Genomic DNA, 21589 nt, shown 5'->3' with positions numbered 1-21589 from the left:
TGTTTTACAGATAAGCTTTTTGAAAGACGAATGCAACGTCCCAATATAAGCTTGTATAGTATGGGTGGAATGTTGTTTGTGTATTGTGTAAGCTGCTGGAGTATGTCTAAAATGCTCATGGCATGATCTAATGACGTATGGATGAGTTATGGTATGATGAGGTGTTGAAATATAAATGACTGGCTATATTTCATGCATATGGCATATTTGGCCAAACGAGAACTAAAACTGGTTCAGCCTCCCACCTGACAGCAATGTAGCGAATTTAGAATGATGCCAATGGGAGTCATAGTTCAATAAATTAATGCAGACTCAGTGGGCTTCTCTAAAGACATGTGCTGTACCTCATGAGTTGTGTGAATACAAAAGGCACAAGTGTCTGAAATAGGCTAAGTAGCAAGGCCTAAAGAGAACTGAGAAAGACCATCAATGGCTCTTTGTTTGTATCATTGTTGACGACATCTGTTTCTCAGAATCCTCAGTGGTCCCGGTGGGAAAACATTCGTAGAATCAGCTTAATAAAATGTTCTCCATCGGGATGCGGGTTGCGTAAGAGCCCGTCTGTTCACTACGAGTTGTTTTCCTTGCCACGTCTGCCCTCCACTCATCACATTGCTGACCTCTCTTGCCAAGGCCAGAGATGTCTGAAGGGTCTATCACATCACTGCAGGCCCACTAACTTCAGCTGAGTGACATTCTTTCATTCCACTTTAGACTAACTGCTCCATTCATGCTTAAAGATGTCTCAAGAGAGAAGGCGCTGAGATTCATAATGCGTTTGTACTGGGGTGACAGAGATCCCTTCAGAGACCCACTTCAAATTTGAACCTCCCTCTGTTGTTTTGGCATCCAGATCGGGGCATTCAGGAGTTGTTGGTTCAATTCCTGCATGGACCACATACACTAAACATGTGTTAACCATCAGCCGTTTTGGGTCCAAATCAAACAATCGTTGCATTTAAAATCCTACTGAGATATCTAATCCTGCATTTGCCTTTACCTCTCTGCTCTGTTTGTTGATATAGAGAAGTTAATGTGTTTGTGGGAGTAATTTCATAAATGGTGAAGTAACCAAATAATGGGCTTTTGTTTCCCTCACCACAAAGCAGCAGTTTGGTGGTGTGTATGTTTACTACTCTCAAATCGGATCAACACACCCACCAGATGTATCAAGCTTCTTACTGAAGCCAGTGATATAAGTAGAAGATAGACATCTATTCAAAGGTTGAGATTTGCGGTCTAGTAAGGTAGCGAGCGTAAGTCCTCTGGTGGGGCTGAGCAGACTGATATAAGTAGAAGAAGATAAATCTATTTAAAGGTTGAGATTTGTAATCTTGTCAGGTAGCTAGAGTAAGTCCTACAGTGGGGCTGAGTAGTTTGTAAACATCCTCAAAATAACAAGACCGATAAGACCTTATAGTAGTCTTCTTGGGGCAAACTGCTGTCCACTAGTGTTTTCACTAGGACAGTAATCCAATATTTAGCCTTGTGTTTACTCTCCCATCGGCTTTCAAGTCATGAAGTCTAGACTTAACTCGATGTGACACAAAGCAGTCACATTTAAATCAGATCTTATAAAAGCATACAGGCTCAATGTGAAATCAATACCGTAGACTAGAGAAACTGAGGCGGGAATCAAAGTGAGAGGGGAAGGAGCCTCTGTCAGACTGTATTGTACTGTACAGAATATGAGAGCAGACCGTCAGTGACAAATACATTTTCTCTATAAGAGAGAATCATTTTTAAAAAAGAATGTTTTTTTTGCATGTGAAGATAAAGACTCATTCATTCAGTAGTTCAGGCTACTTTAACCCTAAAAACCAGACAACATGTTTTGATTGAATAGACCTAAACCTAAGCAGCAATGACATACAGCCATTGAAGGTTTGGTGAGCTTGTTCTCTGATACAGTTCCTCTTTATTTTGCCCTAATGTCTTTCGCAATGTCTATGGACTCAAAAGCCTTTACTCACTTGAGGAAACTAACTATGTAATGAAATGTGTAACAATCGCAGATAAGAGGGAATTGGTGCCATTTAAGGAATTACTGTACTTTTGGCCAACAGTATTCTGCATGGCATCACTAAACATATTTGTACTGTACTGTTCTCCCATATAGTGTTTTAGCTATGTCTGTATAATACTGGGCGTATTGCACTAAATGGGGGAATTGGGAATTCTTGAGAAAAGATGTGGGGGGACCATGGTACTCACGTTTGGGAGTGGGCGGTCTCATAGCGTTCAAAGGCGTGGCCCACGTCGTGCTTGTTGTTCATGTAACACTGCGTGCACAGGTCATAGTCAAAGCACACCTTACACTTCCAGCGCATCCCCATGATGCCATGCTTCTTGCAGCTGTCACAGATGATGTTGGAGTGGCGCACACCTGAGACAGAGAAAAGAGGAGAGAGAGTGAGAGAGTCAGAGAGAGGTGGAAGGAGGTCAAGACAGCCTAGCAAATGAAACGCTTTGACTGATGAAAGAGATGCCGAGAGATGCTGCTCTTCCTCATCCCTCTCCATTTGACTCTCCTTCTCCCCCTTATAAGGCAAAAATTGAAGGCTTATTGGCTTCTGAGGCAGACAAATGCTGTCTTTAATGGTGCAAAATGCAGACTAATCCTGCCTTAGCACTTGGCATTTGATTCTAAAAACAGGGCTGTATTGCCTGTCTCTATTTTCGAAAGGAAATGGGGAAAGCATTGCAGAGCAAAGGGCATCTAAGTAAACATGAGCTTGAGGAAGCTTTCTTGAGTCATAGAGATGAGACATAAATACCTAAAAATAAAAAATGATATACAAAAAAAATCATCAAACTTGAATATAGTTTAAAGCCGGGACTCAATTCAGAGCAAAATGTACTGGACAGCCGACAATTATGCTTTTAAAAGGCAATTTCCCCGACTTTCGCAGAGATCACATTCACGGTAAATGCTGTGCATGTTGCCTCAATCGGAAATGTCCTTTAAATGTCAAGCTTGCATGGATTAGATTGAATCCCGGCCTCACTGAATATGGTTTTATATACAGTAGGTTGTTTTATACAGAATATACACAAGTACTAGGGATGGGCACGGTTAATCGAATATCTAGATATCCGAAAGGATATTAGTATTTATTTACTTGAGTGAGTGTGCATTTTTGTAGAGAAAACTTATTGTAGGCCTATTTTAACAATGAAAAAGCTTTGTTATGAATTAAACTATCCTAGTGATATTGTTACGTTCAGGAATATACCATGATATTAGAAATGCTTAATAAAACAAACTTGTGAATGTAGTTTTTATAACTGCATTGCACTACTGCTGCACATTTACCCTCCAGTATGCACTGACCCCGTGAATGCTATTTCCCTGCTTCAAATAGCAATTACAGGTGCACAACTAACAGAGTTTCCACAAGACCTGACACAGATCAATGCAAAACTTACTATAAAACCTTTTCATACCAGAATCAGTTCTATCGTCAAACTTCTCTTTCACTGTTGCTTTTAGCCAAAAACTACAGAGAAAAGCAACTCGGCAGAGAGTGTTGCAACCGAAGACAGAGGCTTTTTACGCGCTAACATTCTGTGAGCTTGTGTGGACCATTACTTCGCGGCTGAGCCGTTGTTGCTACTAGACGTTTCAACTTCACAATAAACAGCACTTACAGTTGACCGGGGCAGCTCAAGCAGGACAGAAATTTGATGAACTGACTTGTTGGAAATGTGGTATTCTATAACGCTGCTCCCGAGTGGCGCAGCGGTCTAAGGCACTGTATCTCAGTGCTTGAGGCGTCACTACAGACCCTGGTTTGATTCCAGGCTGTATCACTACCAGACGTGATTGAGAGTCCCATAGGGCGGCAGACAATTGGCCGAGCGTCGTCTGGGATAGGGTTTGGCCGGGGTAGGACGTCATTGTAAATAAGAATTTGTTCTTAAATTACTTGCCTAGTTAAATAAAGGTTAAATAAAATACAAAATCAAATAAAAAATGGTGCCATGTTGAAAGTCACTGAGCTCTTCAGTAGGGCCATTCTTCTTCTGCCAATGTTTGTCTATGGCGATTGCATGACTGTGTGCTCGATTTTATACACCAGCAACAGGTGTGGCTGAAATAGCAAAATCCACTCATTTGAAGGACTGTCCTCATACATTTGTATATATAGTGTAACTTATATGTGTTTAAAAACCTGTGGTGGGGTGATCAGGGCTCAGTGCTCACCGATCTGGGCGTTGTCGTAGAGCAGCAGGTCGTAGGAGCCTTGGTAGCCTGTGCGGTAGTTGGTGCGCGTGCCGCTGTCCCACTGCACCACCACCGTCTTGTCGGGTGTGGTGGTGCTACCCTGCCGCCCAATCTCCACCACCGTGCCCACGTGGCCGTCACCGTCATCCTGGTTCCCCCACTTCCAATCCAGGCCACGCACCACACGCATGCCCACCTCCATGCTTCCTCTGGGGCCTGCTAGGCCCGAGGGCCACGGCCTGGTGGGGTCGCCTCCGCTGCTGCTGTTGTTGCCGCTGCTGCTGCGCCTACGGGGCCTGTGCAGGGCAGGCCGGACCCGCGCCGAGGGCAGGGTAGGCACCACAGGTGGAACCAGGGTCTCCGGGACCAGATTAGGGGTGACTGAGGGGAGAAAGAGAGAAAATTTAAAAAACACAAAATCAGTTGGGGCGAGGTCTACTACAGAAAGTGTGAATCGTCCGAGGTGGTTTCAACAGGCTTTTCCGTCGCGATGTCGCCGAAGACCCATCCGCTAGCTTTCTGAATCGTTGGGTCTCCCGTTCACATAGCGTAGTAGCGACTACCAAACGGCTCCCTGATTCACTTATTGCTGCTCATTGGACCCTATGATCACTCGGCTACACATCCTAATGTCAATATGCCTTGTCTACTGCTGTTTCGGTTAGTTATTGTTTTATTTCACTGTAGAGCCCCCAGTCCCACTCAACATGCTTTAGATAGCTCTCTTGTACCACCCCCCACAGATGCGGACACCTCACCTGGCTTAACTGGTGCCTCCAGAGACACAACCTCCCTCATCGTCACTCAATGCCTAGGTTTACCTCCACTGTACTCACATCCTACCATATCCTTGTCTGTACATTATGCCCTGAATCTATTCTACCGCGCCCAGAAATCTTCTCCTTTTCTTCTCTGATCCCAATGCACTAGACAACCAGTTCTTATAGCCTTTAGCCGTACCCTTATCCTACTCCTCCTCTGTTCCTCTGGTGATGTAGAGGTTAACCCAGGCCCTGTAGCCCCTAGCACTACACCTATTCCCCAGGCACTCTCATTTGTTGACCTCTGTATCCATAAAAGCCTTGGTTTGATGCATGTTAACATCAGAAGCCTCCTCCCTAAGTTTGTTTTATTCACTGCTTCAGCACACTCCGCCAACCCTGATATCATAGCCATGTCTGAATCCTGGCTTAGGAAGGCCACCAAAAATTCTGAAAATTCCATTCCCAACTACAACATTTTCCGACAAGACAGAACTGCCAAAGGGGGCGGAGTTGCAATCTACTGCAGAGACAGCCTAAAGAGTTCTGTCATACTATCCAGGTCTGTGCCGAAACAGTTCGAGCTTCTACTTTTCAAAATCCTCCTTTCCAGAAATAAGTCTCTCACCGTTGCTGCTTGTTATAGACCTCCCTCAGCCCACAGCTGTGCCCTGGACACCATATGTGAATTGATTGCCCCACATTTATCTTCAGAGTTCGTACTCTTAGGTGACCTAAACTGGGATATGGAAAACACCCAGGCCGTCCTACAATCTCATCTACAAGACCCTGCTAGGTAAAGTCCCCCCTTATCTCAGCTCGCTGGTCACCATAGCAACGCCCACCCGTAGCACGCGCTCCAGCAGGTATATCTCTCTGGTCACCCCCAAAACCAATTCTTCCTTTGGCCGCCTCTCCTTCCAGTTCTCTGCTGCCGATGACTGGAACGAACTACAAAAATCTCTGAAACTGGAAACACTTATCTCCCTCACTAGCTTTAAGCACCAGCTGTCAGAGCAGCTCATAGATTACTGCACCTGTACATAGCCCATCTATAATTTAGCCCAAACAACTACCTCTTTACCTACTGTATTTATTTATTTTGCTCCTTTGCACCCCATTATTTCTATCTCTACTTTGCACCTTCTTCCACTGCAAACCAACCATTCCAGTGTTTTTTTTACTTGCTATATTGTATTTACTTCGGCACCATGGCCTTTTTTTATATTTTTATTTATTAATATATTTTATTTGCCTTCACCTCCCTTATCTCACCTCACTTGCTCACATTGTATATAGACTTATTTTTCACTGTATTATTGACTGTATGTTTGTTCTACTCCATGTGTAACTATGTGTTGTTGTATGTGTCGAACTGCTTTGCTTTATCTTGGCCAGGTCGCAATTGTAAATGAGAACGTGTTCTCAATTTGCCTACCTGGTTAAATAAAGGTGAAATAAATAAATAAATAAATAAAAAATCTGAGCCTACAAGTCAACTGGGTTAGACAATCTGGACCCTCTCTTTCTAAAGTTAGCCACCAAAATTGTTGCAACCCCTATTCAACCTCTCAATCTCACACAAATTATCAAGGAACCTACCAGGTACAACCCTAAATCAGTAAACATGGGCACCCTCATAGATATCATCCTGACCAACTTGCCCTCTAAATACACCTCTGCTGTCTTCAACCAGGATCTCAGTGATCACTGCCTCATTGCCTACGTCCGTAATGGGTACACGGTCAAACAGCCACCCCTCATCACTGTCAAACGCTCCCTAAAACACTTCAGCGAGCAGGCTTTTCTAATCAACCTGGCCCGGGTATCCTGGAAGGATATTGACCTCATCCCGTCAGTAGAGGATGCCTGGTTGCTCTGTAAAAGTGCTTTCAGCACCATCTTAAATAACCATGCCTCATTTAAAAAATATAGAACTAAGAACAGATATAGCCCTTGGTTCACCCCAGACTTGACTGCCCTTGACCAGCACAAAAACATCCTGTGGCGTACTGCATTAGCATCGAATAGTCCCCGCGATATGCAACTTTTCAGGGAAGTCAGGAACCAATAAGTCAGCTAGGAAAGCAAAGGCTAGCTTTTTCAAACAGAAATTTGCATCCTGTAGCACTAATTCCAAAAGGTTTTGGGAGACTAAATTCCATTGAGAATAAGAGCACCTCCTCCCAGCTGCCCACTGCACTGAGGCTAGGAAACACTGTCACCACCGATAAATCTACGATAATCGAGGATTTCAATAAGCATTTTTCGACGGCTGGCCATGCTTTCCACCTGGCTACCCCTACCCCAGCCAAAAGCTCTGCACCCCCCACAGCAACTTGCCCAAGTCCCCCCTCCCCCCGCTTCTCCTTCACCCAAATCCAGACAGCTGATGTTCTGAAAGAGCTGCAAAATCTGGATCCCTACAAATCAGCTGGGTTAGACAATCTGGACACTCCCTTTCTAAAATTAGCCACCAAAATTGTAGCAACCCCTATTACTAGCCTGTTCAACCTCTTTCGTATCGTCCGAGATCCCCAAAGATTGAAAAGCTGTCGCGGTCATCCCCCTCTTCAAAGGGGGAGACACTCTAGACCTATATCCATCCTGCCCTGTCTTTCTAAAATCTTTGAAAGACAAGTTAACAAACAGATCACTGACCATTTCGAATCCCACCGTACCTTCTCCACTATGCAATCTCATTTCCGAGCTGGTCATGGGTGCACCTGAGCTACGCTCAAGGTCCTAAACGATATCATAACCAACATCGATAAAAGACAGTACTGTGCAGCCGTCTTCATCGACCTGGCCAAGGCTTTCAACCTTGTCAATCACAGCATTCTTATCGGCAGAATCAATAGCCTTGGTTTCTCAAATGACTGCCTCGCCTGGTTCACCAACTACTTCTCAGACAGAGTTCAGTTTGTCAAATCGGAGGGCCTGTTGTTCGGACCTCTGGCAGTCTCTATGGGGTTCCACAGGGTTCAATTCTCGGGCCGACTCTTTTCTCTGTATATATCAATGATGTTGCTCTTGCTGCTGGTGAACCTCTGATCCACCTCTACGCAGATGACACCATTCTGTATACATCTGGCCCTTCTTTAGACACTGTGTTAACAAACCTCCAAACGAGCTTCAATGCCATACAACACTCCTTCCGTGGCCTCCAACTGCTCTTAAATGCTAGTTAAACTAAATGCATGCTCTTCAACCAATCGCTGCCTGCACCAGCCCGCCCACCTAGCATCACTACTCTGGACTAGAGGTCGACCGATTAATCGGAATGACTGATTAATTAGGGCCGATTTCAAGTTTTCATAACAATCGGTAATCTGTATTTTTGGACACTGATTTGCCGATAAAAATTTACCTTTATTTAACTAGGCAAGTCAGTTAAGAACACTTTCTTATTTTCAATGACGGCCTAGGAACGGTGGGTTAACTTCCTTGTTCAGGGGCAGAACGACAGATTTTTAGCCCGCAAGCTCGGGGATTCGTTTTTGCAATCTTCCGGTTACTAGTCCAACGCTCTAATCACCTGCCTTACATTGCACTCCACGAGGAGCCTGTGTGGCAGGCTGACTCCCTACATGAGGGTAGCAAGTTACATGAGGGTAGCAAGAAGCCAAGGTAAGTTGCTAGCTAGCATTAAAAACTTATCTTATAAAAAACAATCAATCTTAACATAATCACGAGTTAACTACACATGGTTGATGATACTACTAGTTTATCTAGCGTGTCCTGCGTTGCATATAATCGATGCGCCTACTTCGACAAACTGTCACGTTCCTGACCTGTTTTCTGTTAGTTTTGTATGTGTTAGTTGGTCAGGACGTGAGTTTGGGTGGGCAGTCTATGTTTTCTGTTTCTATGTTGGTTTAAGGGTTGCCTGGTATGGCTCTCAATTAGAGGCAGGTGTTTTGCGTTTCCTCTAATTGAGAGTCATATTAAGGTAGGTTGTTTCACACTGTTCGTTGTGGGTGGTTGTCTCCTGTGTCAGTGTTTGTCGCACCATACGGGACTGTTCGGTTTGTTTGTACATCGTTCTTTTTGTGTAGTCTATTTTCCCTGTTCGTGCGTTTCTTCGTGTTTCATGTAAGTTCGTCGTCCAGTTCTGTCTACATTCGTTTTTGTTATTTTGTTAGTTAATTCAAGTATAGTTAGTTTTCTCTCTTCGTTGTTTTGTCGTGTCTTAAATAAATCATGTCATTTCACAACGCTGCGCCTTGGTTCAATCCCTGCTCCTCCTCTTCGGATGAGGAAATCAATACACAAGTATATATTTTTAAACCTGCATATTTACTTAATATTGCCGGCTAACATGAATTTCTTATAATTAGGGAAATTGTGTCACTTCTCTTGCACTTCTCTTGCAAGCAGTCGGGGTAGCAGTTTGGGCCGCCTGGCTCATTGCGAACTGTGTGAAGTCCATTTATTCCTAACAAAGGCCGTAATTAATTTGCCAGAATTGTACATAATTATGACATAACATTGAAGGTTGTACAATGTAACAGCAATATTTAGACTTAGGGATGCCATCCATTAGATAACATACGGAACGGTTCCGTATTTCACTGAAAGAATAAACGTTTTGTTTTCGAAATGATAGTTTCCGGATTCGACCATTTTAATGACCAAAGGCTCGTATTTCTGTGCGTTATTATGTTATAATTAAGTCTATGATTTGTTAGAGCAGTCTGACTGAGCGATGGTAGGCAGCAGCAGGCTCGTAAGCATTCATTCAAACATAACTTTCGTGTGTTTGCCAGCAGCTACTGCGCTGTTTATGACTTCAAGCCTATCAACACCCGAGATTAGGCAGGTGTAACCGATGTGAATTGGCTAGCTAGTTAGCGGGGTGTGCGTTAATAGCGTTTCAAACGTCACTCGCTCTGAGACTTGGAGTAGTTGTTCCCCTTGCTCTGCATAGGTAACGCTGCTTCAAGGGTGGCTGATGTCGATGTGTTCCTGGTTCGAGCCCAGGTAGGAGCTTGGAGAGGGACGGAAGCTATACTGTTACACTGGCAATACTAAAGTGCCTATAAGAACCTCCAATAGTCAAAGGTATATGAAATACAAATTGTATAGAGAGAAATAGTCCTATAATTCCTATAATAACTACAACCTAAAACTTCTTACCTGGGAATATTGAAGACTCATGTTAAAAGGAACCACCAGCTTTCATATGTTCTCATGTTCTGAGCAAGGAACTTAAACGTTAGCTTTTTTACATGGCACATATTGCACTCTTACTTTCTTCTCCAACACTTTGTTTTTGCATTATTTAAACCAAATTGAACATGTTTCATTATTTATTTATGGCTAAATTGATTTTATTGATGTATTATATTAAGTTAAAATAAGTGTTAATTCAGTATTGTTGTAATTGTAATTATCACAAATAAATAAAATCGGACGATTAATCGGTATCGGCTTTTTTTGGTCCTCCAATAAATCAGTATTGGCGTTGAAAAATCATAATCGGTCGACCTCTACTCTGGACGGTTCTGACTTAGGTATTTGTAGTTGTCCACATATTCTAAGTGTCTGGTTAGACTGTAAACGCTCCTTCCAGACTCACATTAAACATCTCCAATCCAAAATTAAATCTAGAAATCGGCTTCATATTTCTCAACAAAGCCTCCTTCACTCATGCTGCCAAAAATACCCTCGTAAAACTGACTATCCTTCCGATCCTCGACTTCAGCGATGTCATTTACAAAATAGCCCCCAACACTCTACTCAGCAAATTTGATGTAGTCTATCACAGTGCCATCCGTTTTGTCACCAAAGCCCCATAAACTACCCACCACTGTGACCTGTATGCTCTCGTTGGCTGGTCCTCGCTACATATTCGGCGCCAAACCCACTGGCTCCAGGTCATCTATAAGTCTTTGCTAGGTAAATCCCCGCCTTTTCTCAGCTCACTAGTCACCATAGCAACACCCACCTGTAGCACACGCTCCAGCAGGTATATTTCACTGGTCACCCCCAAAGCCAACACCTCCTTTGGCCGCCTTTCCTTCCAGTTCTCCAATGACTGGAACGAATTGCGAAAATTACCGAAGCTGGAGACTTATATCTTCCTCTCGAACTTCAAGCATCAGCTGTCAGAGCAGCTTACAAATCACTGTACCTGTACACAACCCATCTGTTAATAGCACACCCAACTACCTCATCCCCATATTGTTTTTTTTGTTGCTCTTTTGCAACAGTGTCTCTAATTGCACATCATCCTCGGCACATCTATCACTCCAGTGTTAACGCTAAATTGTAATTATTTCGCCACTATGGCTTATTTATTGCCTTACCTCCCTAATCTTACTACATTTGCACACAACGTACATATATTTCTCTATTGTGTTATTGACTGTACGTTTGTTTATCCCATGTGTAACTGTGTTGTTGTTTCTGTCACACTGCTTTGCTTTATCTTGGCCAGGTCGCAGTTGTAAATGAGAACTTGTTCTCAACTGGCCTACCTGGTTAAATAAATTGTTAATTAAAAAAAATGAGAACCGGAATGTGAGCTTTCATTGTGACAAATAGTAATTGTTGCCAAACAGCTTTTTCTGTAAATAAGCTTTTCACCGCCACTTCATTGCTTAATCATTTTATGATCTTTACAACATTTTAAAAGAGCAGTGAGACTAAGCCCTAAAACAATGATGCTCAACACTCATCCCAGAGATACGGTGTGTTTTAGTCGATGACTGCTGAAGCACACAGTCAGTGAAGCTGCAGAAAAAAAAAGTCTTAGGTCTTATTAACCCGAGTACTGAAGCTCTGACTGTTTTTTCCCCCATCCTTCCTGGAACATTCACTGAGCACCATGCTGTGACATGGGCTAACTCAGAGAGGAGCAGCTGGACATTAGACACCACTAACATGCCCCGCTGCTCTACTCTCTACCCCTGACCTGACACAGCAGCCACACACAGTCTACCACACAACAGCTATACAGGCATGCCCTCATCATGAAGCCATGGCATGTAGCATGGCTTAAAACCCAACAAACACGGGAAGGAAGCCTATATTCATGTGGACTGAGTCAGCAGAAAGGCAGGAACCTCCAAAGAGGTATTCCAATCAGTCAGCCAACCGGGCAGACTGCCTACATGGCCTACTTTAGCCCGTCTTACATAGCATTGCTCTTCAAGGAGGAATGACTGGTTGTTGAAACACTGACTGATATTCAACCCTCCACATCTTCCTCGAGGACGCATGCTTAGATCCAACAGACCGTCTACACAGCCACAACCAAAGAGGCTAAGGCACGTTAACGGTCAATTAATTCACAAATGCTATTCATCGATGGTTTAACTACTATTGTTGAGGCGGGGGAATCCTACCTCGGTTGTCCCTCGGCCAACACGTTTGGCTTTGGTTGATTTCTGTTGATCATGTTGGTGGTAGCATTATTTGATGCTGCTTCGGTGGTCTGTGTCTACAGAGGAATCTAGGGAGAGCGACTGCATAGATAGAAGCAGGCAGTCCATCCACCTGTAGATGTGGATGGAGCACACTATATCAGCCTGTCTCTCTGCATCCTCCTCCTCTGCCTGGGCTGCCTACTGTGGGCTTGTAGCCTTTATGTAACAGCCTACAGAATTTTGTGTGCATGTGTGTGAGGGCGAGTCTAATAAAAACATAGGCCTGTCAGAAATGGATTGGAATCTTAAACACTCAAATTTGATGCAATTTTCTAACCCACAGAATTTCGGACAGGTATTCCTTTAAATTGTCGCTACTTCTCACTCAAAAGACTATTTCACACTCACAGCTTCCAATAAGAGAAAGAACCTGCAAATATTAGGCTAGTTCTACCCACGCACAAAACACTACCTAGGAGGCTTCACGGTTACAAACAACATTCATTCACTCTGAGTGACACCACCGATGCCAATGTGGACCGAACTCAGTTCATATCATTCTTTTTTGTTGTCTAATTCAGTCTTAAATCACAGGATAAGTATCAAGTTACGTTGTTTAGTATAGGCCTAAATCCATCCTAATCCTGCAGCAATAGGCAAAACAAAATGATTATAAATGTTTTTAAATTATATATTTGTATGGTTATGTCATTTGTGTATTAAAGGTATCTGCTTTAGCGTGAAAACATATGGAGTGGGGGGATTAGATAGGGAATAAGAAGGCTGCTCATACTCTCTTTCTCCAGCCCCAAAATTACAGTTTAGGCTGCTTTCACTGGATTAAAAACTCTGGCCAGTCTTCTAACTCAGTCCACAGACACTACTGGGCACCAACTAATTACCATCGCTCCACAATTCACTGTCACAGGGTTTGTGTGCATGCAAACAGGAAGACATCAACATCCCATTCCATTATTTTCCATTGCCCTCTGTTCGCATAACTCCTGTTCTCTCTCTCTCTCTCTCTGTGTATGGATCGACACAAATTGGACTACTTCACTGTCAGTTGTGTCCTAGTTTGGTTTAGAATAAACCAATCAGAATGGAGAAAGACAATTCAGCAAGCCTGTGTCAGTCTAAAGTAGCTTCCTGTCCTCGTCTCCTTTTGATCTACTGGAGGTTAAGGCAATAAGGCAGATAACCTGGCAGTTCTTTCAGATCACTCCAGCTAGGAATACAGTACAAGATAAGAAACCAGGAGAAATAGATGGTCTAGGATAATTGAAATTACTGAGATGCACCCTGGATGAAGAAATAATTGGAGATTAGGGAAAGGAGAAGATACGCCCCAAAAGAGAAAAATAATAATAATCACTCTCCATGTACCTACAGTTGAAGTCGGTAGTTTACATACACTTAGGTTGGAGTCATTAAAACTTATTTTTCAACCACTCCACAAATGTCTTGTTAACAAACTATAGTTTTGGCAAGTCGGTTAGGACATCTACTTTGTGCATGACACAAGTAATTTTTCCAACAATTGTTTACAGACAGATTATTTCAGTTAATCACAATTCCAGTGGGTCAGAAGTTTACATACACTAAGTTGACTGTGCCTTTAAACAGCTTGGAAAATTCCAGAAAATTATGTCATGGCTTTAGAAGTTTCTGATAGGCTAATTGACATAATTTGAGTCAATTGGAGGTGTACCTGTGGATGTATTTCAAGGTCTTCCTTCAAACTCAGTGCCTCTTTGCTTGACATCATGGGAAAATCAAAAGAAATCAGCCAAGACCTCAGAAAAAAAAAACTGTAGACCTCCACAAGTCTGGTTCATCCTTGGATGCAATTTCCAAATGCCTGAAGGTACCACGCTCATCTGAACAAACAATAGTACGCAAGAATAAACACCATGGGACTACGCAGCAGTCATACCGCTCAGGAAGGAGACGCGTTCTGTCTCCTAGAGATGAACGTACTTTGGTGCGAAAAGTGCAAACCAATCCCAGAACAACAGCAAAGGACCTTATGAAGATGCTGGAGAAAACAGGTACAAAATTATTATATCCACAGTAAAACAAGTCCTATATCGACATAACCTGAAAGGCCGCTCAGCAAGGAAGAAGCCACTACTCCAAAACAATCATAAAAAAGCCAGATAACGGTTTGCAACTGCCAATAGGGACAAAGATCATACTTGACCTTTTCCACATTTGTTACGCTATAGCCTTATTTTAAAATGGATTAAAGCAATCTACATACAATACCCCATAAATGCAAAGCAAAAACAGGTTTTTAGAAATGTTTGCGAATTTATAAAAAATTCAAAACAGAAATATCACATTTACATAAGTATTCAAACCCTTTACTCAGTACTTTGTTGAAGCACCTTTGGCAGCGATTACAGCCTTGAGTCTTCTTGGGTATGACGCTACAAGTTTGGCACACCTGTATTTGGGGAGTTTCTCCCAACCATCTTCGCAGATCCTCGCAAGCTCTGTCAGGTTGGATTGGGAGCGTTTGCTGCACAGCTATTTTCAGGTCTCTCCAGAGATGTTTGATCGGGTTCAAGTCCGGGCTCTGGCTGGGCCACTCAAGGACATTCAGAGAAGCCACTCCTGCATTGTCTTGGCTGTGTGCTTAGGGTCGTTGTCCTGTTGGAAGGTGAACCTTCACCCCAGTCTGTGATCCTGACCGCTCTGTACTTTGCTCCGTTCATCTTTCCCTCAATCCTGACTCGTCTCCCAGTCCCTGCCGCTGAAAACATCCCCACAGCATGATGCTGCCACCACCATGCTTCACCGTAGGGATGGTACCAGGTTTCCTCCAGACGTGACGCTTGGCATTCAGGCCAAAGAGTTCAAACTTGGTTTCATCGGACCAGAGAATCTTGTTTCTAATGGTCGGAGAGTCTTTTAGATGCCTTTTGGCAAACTCCAAGTGAGCTGTTGTATGCCTTTGACTGAGGAGTGGCTTCCGTCTGGCCACTCTACCATAAAGGCCTGATTGGTGGAGTGCTGCAGAGATGGTTGTCCTTCTGAAAGGTTCTCCCATCTCCACAGAGGAACTCTGGAGCTCTATCAGAGTAACCATCGGGTTCTTGGTCACCTCCCTGACCAAGGCACTTCTCCCCCGATTGCTGTTTGGCCAGGCGGCCAGCTCTAGTAAGTCTTGGTGGTTCCAAACTTCTTTCATTTAAGAATGACAGAGGCCACTGTGTTCTGTGTTCTTGGGGACTTTCTTTGCAGCAGACATTTGTTGGTACCCTTCCCCAGATCTCTGCCTTGACACAATCCTGTCTCGGAGCTCTACGGACAATTCCTTCGACTTCATGGCTTGGTTTTTGCACTGTCAACTGTGTGTGCTTTTCCAAATCATGTCCAAATCAATTGAATTTACCACAGGTGGACTCAAATCAAATTGTAGAAACGTCTCAAGGATGATCAATGGAAACAGGATGCACCTGAGCTCAACTTCGAGTCTCATAGCAAAGGGTCTAAATACTTATGTAAATAAGGTATTATCTGTTCTTTAAATTTTTTATAAAATTACCAAAAATCAACTAAATGTTTTTTTCACCTTGTCATTATGGGATATTGTGTGTAGATTGCCTACGAAATATTTTTTGTCAAGGATTCTAAATACTTTCCGGATGCACTGTGGGCGGGCATGAGCGCAAGCAAGCCAAAACTTAACACCAACACAGCAGTCCATATTTAGTGTGCCCAACAGGGGGCTGCAGTTGCATGTGCAGGGAGACAGAGGTGGTAGCCAGACAGGGTAGGGTGCCTTAACAGTCCTCCCTGGGGTGGACTGGGCCCCGGGTAGGCCACCTGTTGGGAGCAATCTCTGCCAATCTGTGTTTGAGGGCTAAGAGAGCGGATAAGCAGCTCTGCTCCTCATAACAGATGGACTGGCCTCTGTCACACATCCGCTAAGGACCTATCTGTGAGGCCAACGTCACCACACACACCGTCGGACACAGAATTACCTCCAACGTAATACTCTCTAGGTGTTTATTGAGAAGAGAATCAGTAATACAAGTAGGCAACATCTAAATTGAGGGCAATTTTCTGATAACTGTGCACAAGACACATACCCAAGTCTCAAACCCTGTATAGGTGGATGAATCCTAAATATTACTAATCAAATCGCTCACTTCACAAAGAGAGTGGGCCTCTCCCAAAATTCTAAGCATTACATAAGAGGCAAGTGCATCGGCTGAAGGCAAGTGGACACGGATATATCAATAGCGAAATATTAAAATTTTCCTAAACAGAAATGAACACTTTCAGATTTTTTGCCCGTCTATAACAACAAATATCAGACAGAAAATGCCATATCTGTCCCATATGCTATTGTACAAATTTGATTGACTTGACTAACATTTCAACGGTATATGTGAACCACTGGTAAATGTAGGATTGAGTGCCTAAACGGCCATGTTATCCTATTCTATCACTAACATCTGATGACCATCTACAGTACATCTAGACCGCTGTAAAAAATGTGGGTAATGCACATTCTCTCTGGCTAATAATGTATTTCATCATATAGGTCTATGCATACACATATCTTGAAGTAGGTAGGCCTATATCGATAGAAATAGGCTAGGTACTTGCTTTGAAAATTGCATAAACCTACAGTAGCCTATAATGTTTAATAAGGATTTTAATAAACTTATCTACTCCAAATTTAAATTCAACATGTGAGTGTCAGCTATGACATGACATATTGACTTTGAAAAAAATATATTTTGGTTATTGAACTACAATAGGTGAAGTGGATTTACATCCAGTAACGGAATTGCGTTAAAGGAATTTCATCATGCGTCCCTGATCTGTACTATACAGAGATACACAATTATGGATATGAATGTCATTCTCTTCATTGTGATATATCCTAAATAGGTACACAAAGGTATAAATATGCAAATATCCTCATTTGCATATGTGGGTATTATTCTACACACTGGCTATTATTTTAATGAGATCTGCCTCCGAACAAGATCAAATTTGGGTTGGTCCGGACCAGACCAAATGTGAACCAATCATAGATGTTTCACAACTTTGGACATCAAAGTACAGCACAGTAGAGCTCAGAGTACCAGTACAGCACAGTAGAATACAGTTTAACACAGTACACTAGTGTACTCAACTCGTGTGCTCTACTGTGTACTGTACTCTACATCACTATACTCTTTTCTTTACTGTACTCTACTGTGCTATACTCTACTTGAATGTACTGTCCAAACTAAACAGTGGTTTGCCACTACTATGAGTTCCCAATGTAGCCAATCAAATTGCAGAAATGTTGGGAAATGCCATTAACGCAACGAGTTTTAATCCCATAATTCAAAAACAAAATTGATATCAGTAAAAACACTATAACCAAATTGATAGGTATACCGTTACTTGTTACTTCTGTGAACCTTCATTATCCTCCCTCATGAGGGAGAGAAATTAGAAAATATCTTAAAGATGTGGGTTTTTGGTAACGGAATAAAGGCAATGTTTCTTAAATTTACAGAAGTTAGAAAAAAAATCTCAAATTAAATATAAGTGTTGATGGTAGGTGGCTGGAGTCTTTACTTCAACACTATTGTGTTTTAATGCATTTCAAATACCTTTTAAGGCTTTTTCTGGTATGTTTTCCTTTCCTTCTGTTTGACCTGAAATTAAAGCCTTTGATTATTCATAATTTTTAAGATGGAAAATGGTTCAAATGTACATGTGCCTTCATTTCTCCGAAATAGAGACAGCTTTCATTTGATACCCAATTTGACATGCTCCTATGGACTTCACATATTGGTGCTCATGGGTCCTTTTACATGGAAATGACCTGGACAAACTTAATTTGCCATTTACAATTTCAGGTTCATGACTTCCCTTGTTTTTGATTTGGTATAGCTTACTGTTCAAGACAAATATTGACCGTTTACATTGAACCAGTGACAGAAGACATATTCCAACAGGAATAAAGAATGTACTTTCTAGAAAGTGGGACTAACACAATAGAATGTTAGACGAGGCAAATTCAACACTACAATGGGGGGTGCACAGACAGTGAAATGGTTATTCCGTCATCCAAATTTAGGCTATACATCAGGGTTACTCAAGTACTATTTGAGAAGGTCCGGTCACACAAATGTCCTAGGTTGCTAAGGTCCGACTGGATATTGTCATTTATCAGAGTAGTTACAACAAACCCCCACTTTGCAAGCCATGAGACCCCAAACTGTTATACTGTTCACACCCCTTTTTGGCAGAGACATTTGTTACATTTTCAAGCTTATTTCCTGAAATTCTACACATTTTGCCATGTGGCAGAGAAAATGTTACAGCTTTAAAGCCAATTTCCTGCAATTATACAAATTTAGCCATGTCTTATGCGTGTTCATATGATACCAGTGGTCGAGACCCAACTGGAGTTCCTATTTGTATGCATGTAAGTACAGTGCATTCAGAAAGTATTCAGACCCCTTGACTTTTTCCACGTTTCGTTACATTACAGCCTTATTCTAAAATGGATTACATAAAAAAAATTGTCCTCGTTAATCTACACACAATACCCCATAATGACAAAGAGAAAACAGATTTGTAGAAACTTTTACAAATGTACTAAAAATAAAAAACAGATACCTTATTCATATAAGTATTCAGACACTTGGCTATGAGACTCGAAACTGAGCTCAGGTGCATCCTGTTTCCATTGACCATCCTTGATGTTTCTACAACTTGGAGTCCACCTATGGTAAATTCAATTGATTGGACGTGATATGGAAAGGCACACACGTCTATATAAAAGGTCCCAAGGTTGACAGTGCATGTCAGAGCAAATACCATGCCATGAGGTCAAAGGAATTGTCCCTAGAACTCAAAGACTGGATTGTGTCGAGACACAGATCTGGAGAATGGTACCAAAACAATGTATGCAGCATTGAAGTCCTCAAGAACACAGTGGCCTCCATTTTTAAATGAAAGAAGTTTGGAACCACCAAGACTCTTCCTAGAGCTGGCCCCCCGGCCAAACTGAGCGGTCCTCAACTGGCAGCTTCATTAAATAGTACCTGCAAAACACCAGTCTCAACATCAACAGTGAAGAGGCGACTCCAGGATGCTGGCCTTCTAGGCAGAGTTCCTCTGTCCAGTGCCTGTGTTCTTTTGCCCATCTTAATCTTTCATTTTATTGGCCAGTCTGAGATATGGCTTTTTCTTTGCAGCTCTGTCTACAAGGCCAGCATCCTGGAGTCGCCTCTTCACTGTTGACGTTGAGACTGGTGTTTTGCCGGTACTATTTAATGAAGCTGCCAGTTGAGGACTTGTGAGGCGTCTGTTTCTCAAACTAGACACTCTAATGTACTTGTCCTCTTACTCTTAGTTGTGCACCGGGGGCTCCCACTCATTCTATTCTGGTTAGGCCAGTTTGCACTGTTCTGTGAAGGGAGTAGTACACAGCGTTGTACGATCTTCAGTTTCTTGGCAATTTCTCGCATGGAATAGCTTTCATTTCTCAGAACAAGAATAGACTGATGCGTTTCAGAAGAAAGTTCTGTTTCCGGCCATTTTGAGCCTGTAATCAAACCCACAAATACTGATGCTTCAGATACTCAACTAGTCTAAAGGCCAGTTTTATTGCTCCTTTATTCAGAACAACAGTTTTCAGCTGTGCTAACATAAATGCAAAAGGGTTTTCTGATGATCAATTAGCCTTTTAAAATGACAAACTTGGATTAGCTAACACAACATGCCATTGGAACACAGGACTGATGGTTCCTGATAAATGAGCATCTGTACGCCTATGTAGATATTCCAGAATTATTTTTTATCTGCCGTTTCCAGCTACAATAGTCATTTACAACATTAACAATGTCTACACTGTATTTCTGATCAATTTGATGTTATTTTAAATGGACAAAAACAAAATGCTTTTCTTTCCAAAACAAGGACATTTCTAAGTGACCCTGAACTTTTGAACGGTAGTGTATATGTACACACACATACATACAGTGTATTCGGAAAGTACTCAGATCCCTTGACTTTTTCCACATTGTTACAATACAGCCTTATTTTCAAAATGCCAAGAGTGTGCAAAGCTGTGATCAAGGCTGTCAAGGTTGGCTACTTTGAAGAATCTGAAATATATTTTGATTTGTTTAACACTTTTTTGGTTACTACATGATATCATATGTGTTATTTCATAGTTTATGTCTTCACTATTATTCTACAACGTAGAAATTAGTAAAAATAAAGAAAAACCCTTAGGTTTTTCCAAACTTTTGACTGGTACTGTATTGTAAGCAAGGTATTTCAGATTTTTTAAATAAATTTGCTAACATTTCTAAAACCCCGTTTTCGCTTTGTCATTATGGAGTATGGTGTGTAGATTGACGAGGGTAATGTATTTTTAGCAAAAGGCTTTAACGTAACAAAATGTTCAAATTATTACTATAACTGACACAGTCCAATTTCTCCCCTCATCCCCAATCAGAAAAAGTTTCGTTACCGTATGACATTACAGATTACCTACACAAACTTCTACAATGTCGCCTAGGCAAATGAGAGTCTAATTTTCACATCAGAGAGCTTCTGAACCACTCACAAACCACATAACAGACCTAAACACAAATCTCAAAAGAAGCTTGAACAGTACCCAGTCCTACTGAGTATACCATTATTACTCTAAATAATGCAACAGTGAGCTACAGTAGTTTGTACACTTAAAGAGAGAGAAGTAAACTCACTTCCCATGATCTTCAGCCCATTCCTGAACATCTTGAAGAGCTGTATTCCAGAGTCGCAGGACACCATGAGCAGCTTTGTGCTGTGTCAGTGCCTTGTCAATGTGACTAACTTAGCACTATGGACCAGTCATCCTGCTAACAGGAGAATAAATATGTTCCAGCAGTATCTCTCCTATTTGTTTTGCGGTGAACTTTGCTCTGTGTTTTTGGAACTAACAGTTTTTTGTCTATTTTTCAAGGACAGAACATACTGGACTCACTATCTGTGACAAACAATGTAAAGAAATACAGTTTTCTGTGAAAATATGTTGAAGGGTTGTAGCAATTGCCCTGTTTAAATCCCGTATCATTAAATGCATTCAACACTGATAGGTTACAACAGTAGCTTTGAACATTTACAGTAGGTGCTTAGATCAACCAAAATGTTCAGGGGAATAAAATTACCAGTGTAAAAGTATTATCATAGCTGGGCAAGACTTTTAT

General features: G+C 42.0%; 1 protein-coding gene across 3 annotated transcripts in view; it reads right to left on the bottom strand.

Moving 5' to 3' along the window:
- LOC129830174 (E3 ubiquitin-protein ligase MIB2-like) overlaps positions 1–21230 on the bottom strand; it is a 100941-nt gene extending 79711 nt beyond the window's left edge. For 2 of the 3 annotated variants that reach the window (XM_055892507.1, XM_055892509.1), the window contains exons 1-4: positions 21107–21230; positions 17990–18034; positions 4208–4609; positions 2215–2386 (exon numbers count right to left, since the gene is read on the bottom strand). In XM_055892507.1, the coding sequence (XP_055748482.1) occupies positions 2215–2386; positions 4208–4609; positions 17990–18034; positions 21107–21173 (686 nt within the window). In that variant the 5' untranslated portion in view covers positions 21174–21230. The remainder of the gene's footprint in view (positions 1–2214; positions 2387–4207; positions 4610–17989; positions 18035–21106) is intronic. The other variant, XM_055892508.1, reaches the window with a different exon arrangement.
- Positions 21231–21589: the final 359 nt, after the last annotated feature.

The sequence above is a fragment of the Salvelinus fontinalis genome, chromosome 31 (assembly GCF_029448725.1).
Source record: "Salvelinus fontinalis isolate EN_2023a chromosome 31, ASM2944872v1, whole genome shotgun sequence".
NCBI lineage: Eukaryota > Metazoa > Chordata > Actinopteri > Salmoniformes > Salmonidae > Salvelinus > Salvelinus fontinalis.
The sequence above is the reverse complement of the archived record's forward strand: the minus strand, read 5'-3'. Positions and strand labels throughout refer to the sequence as shown.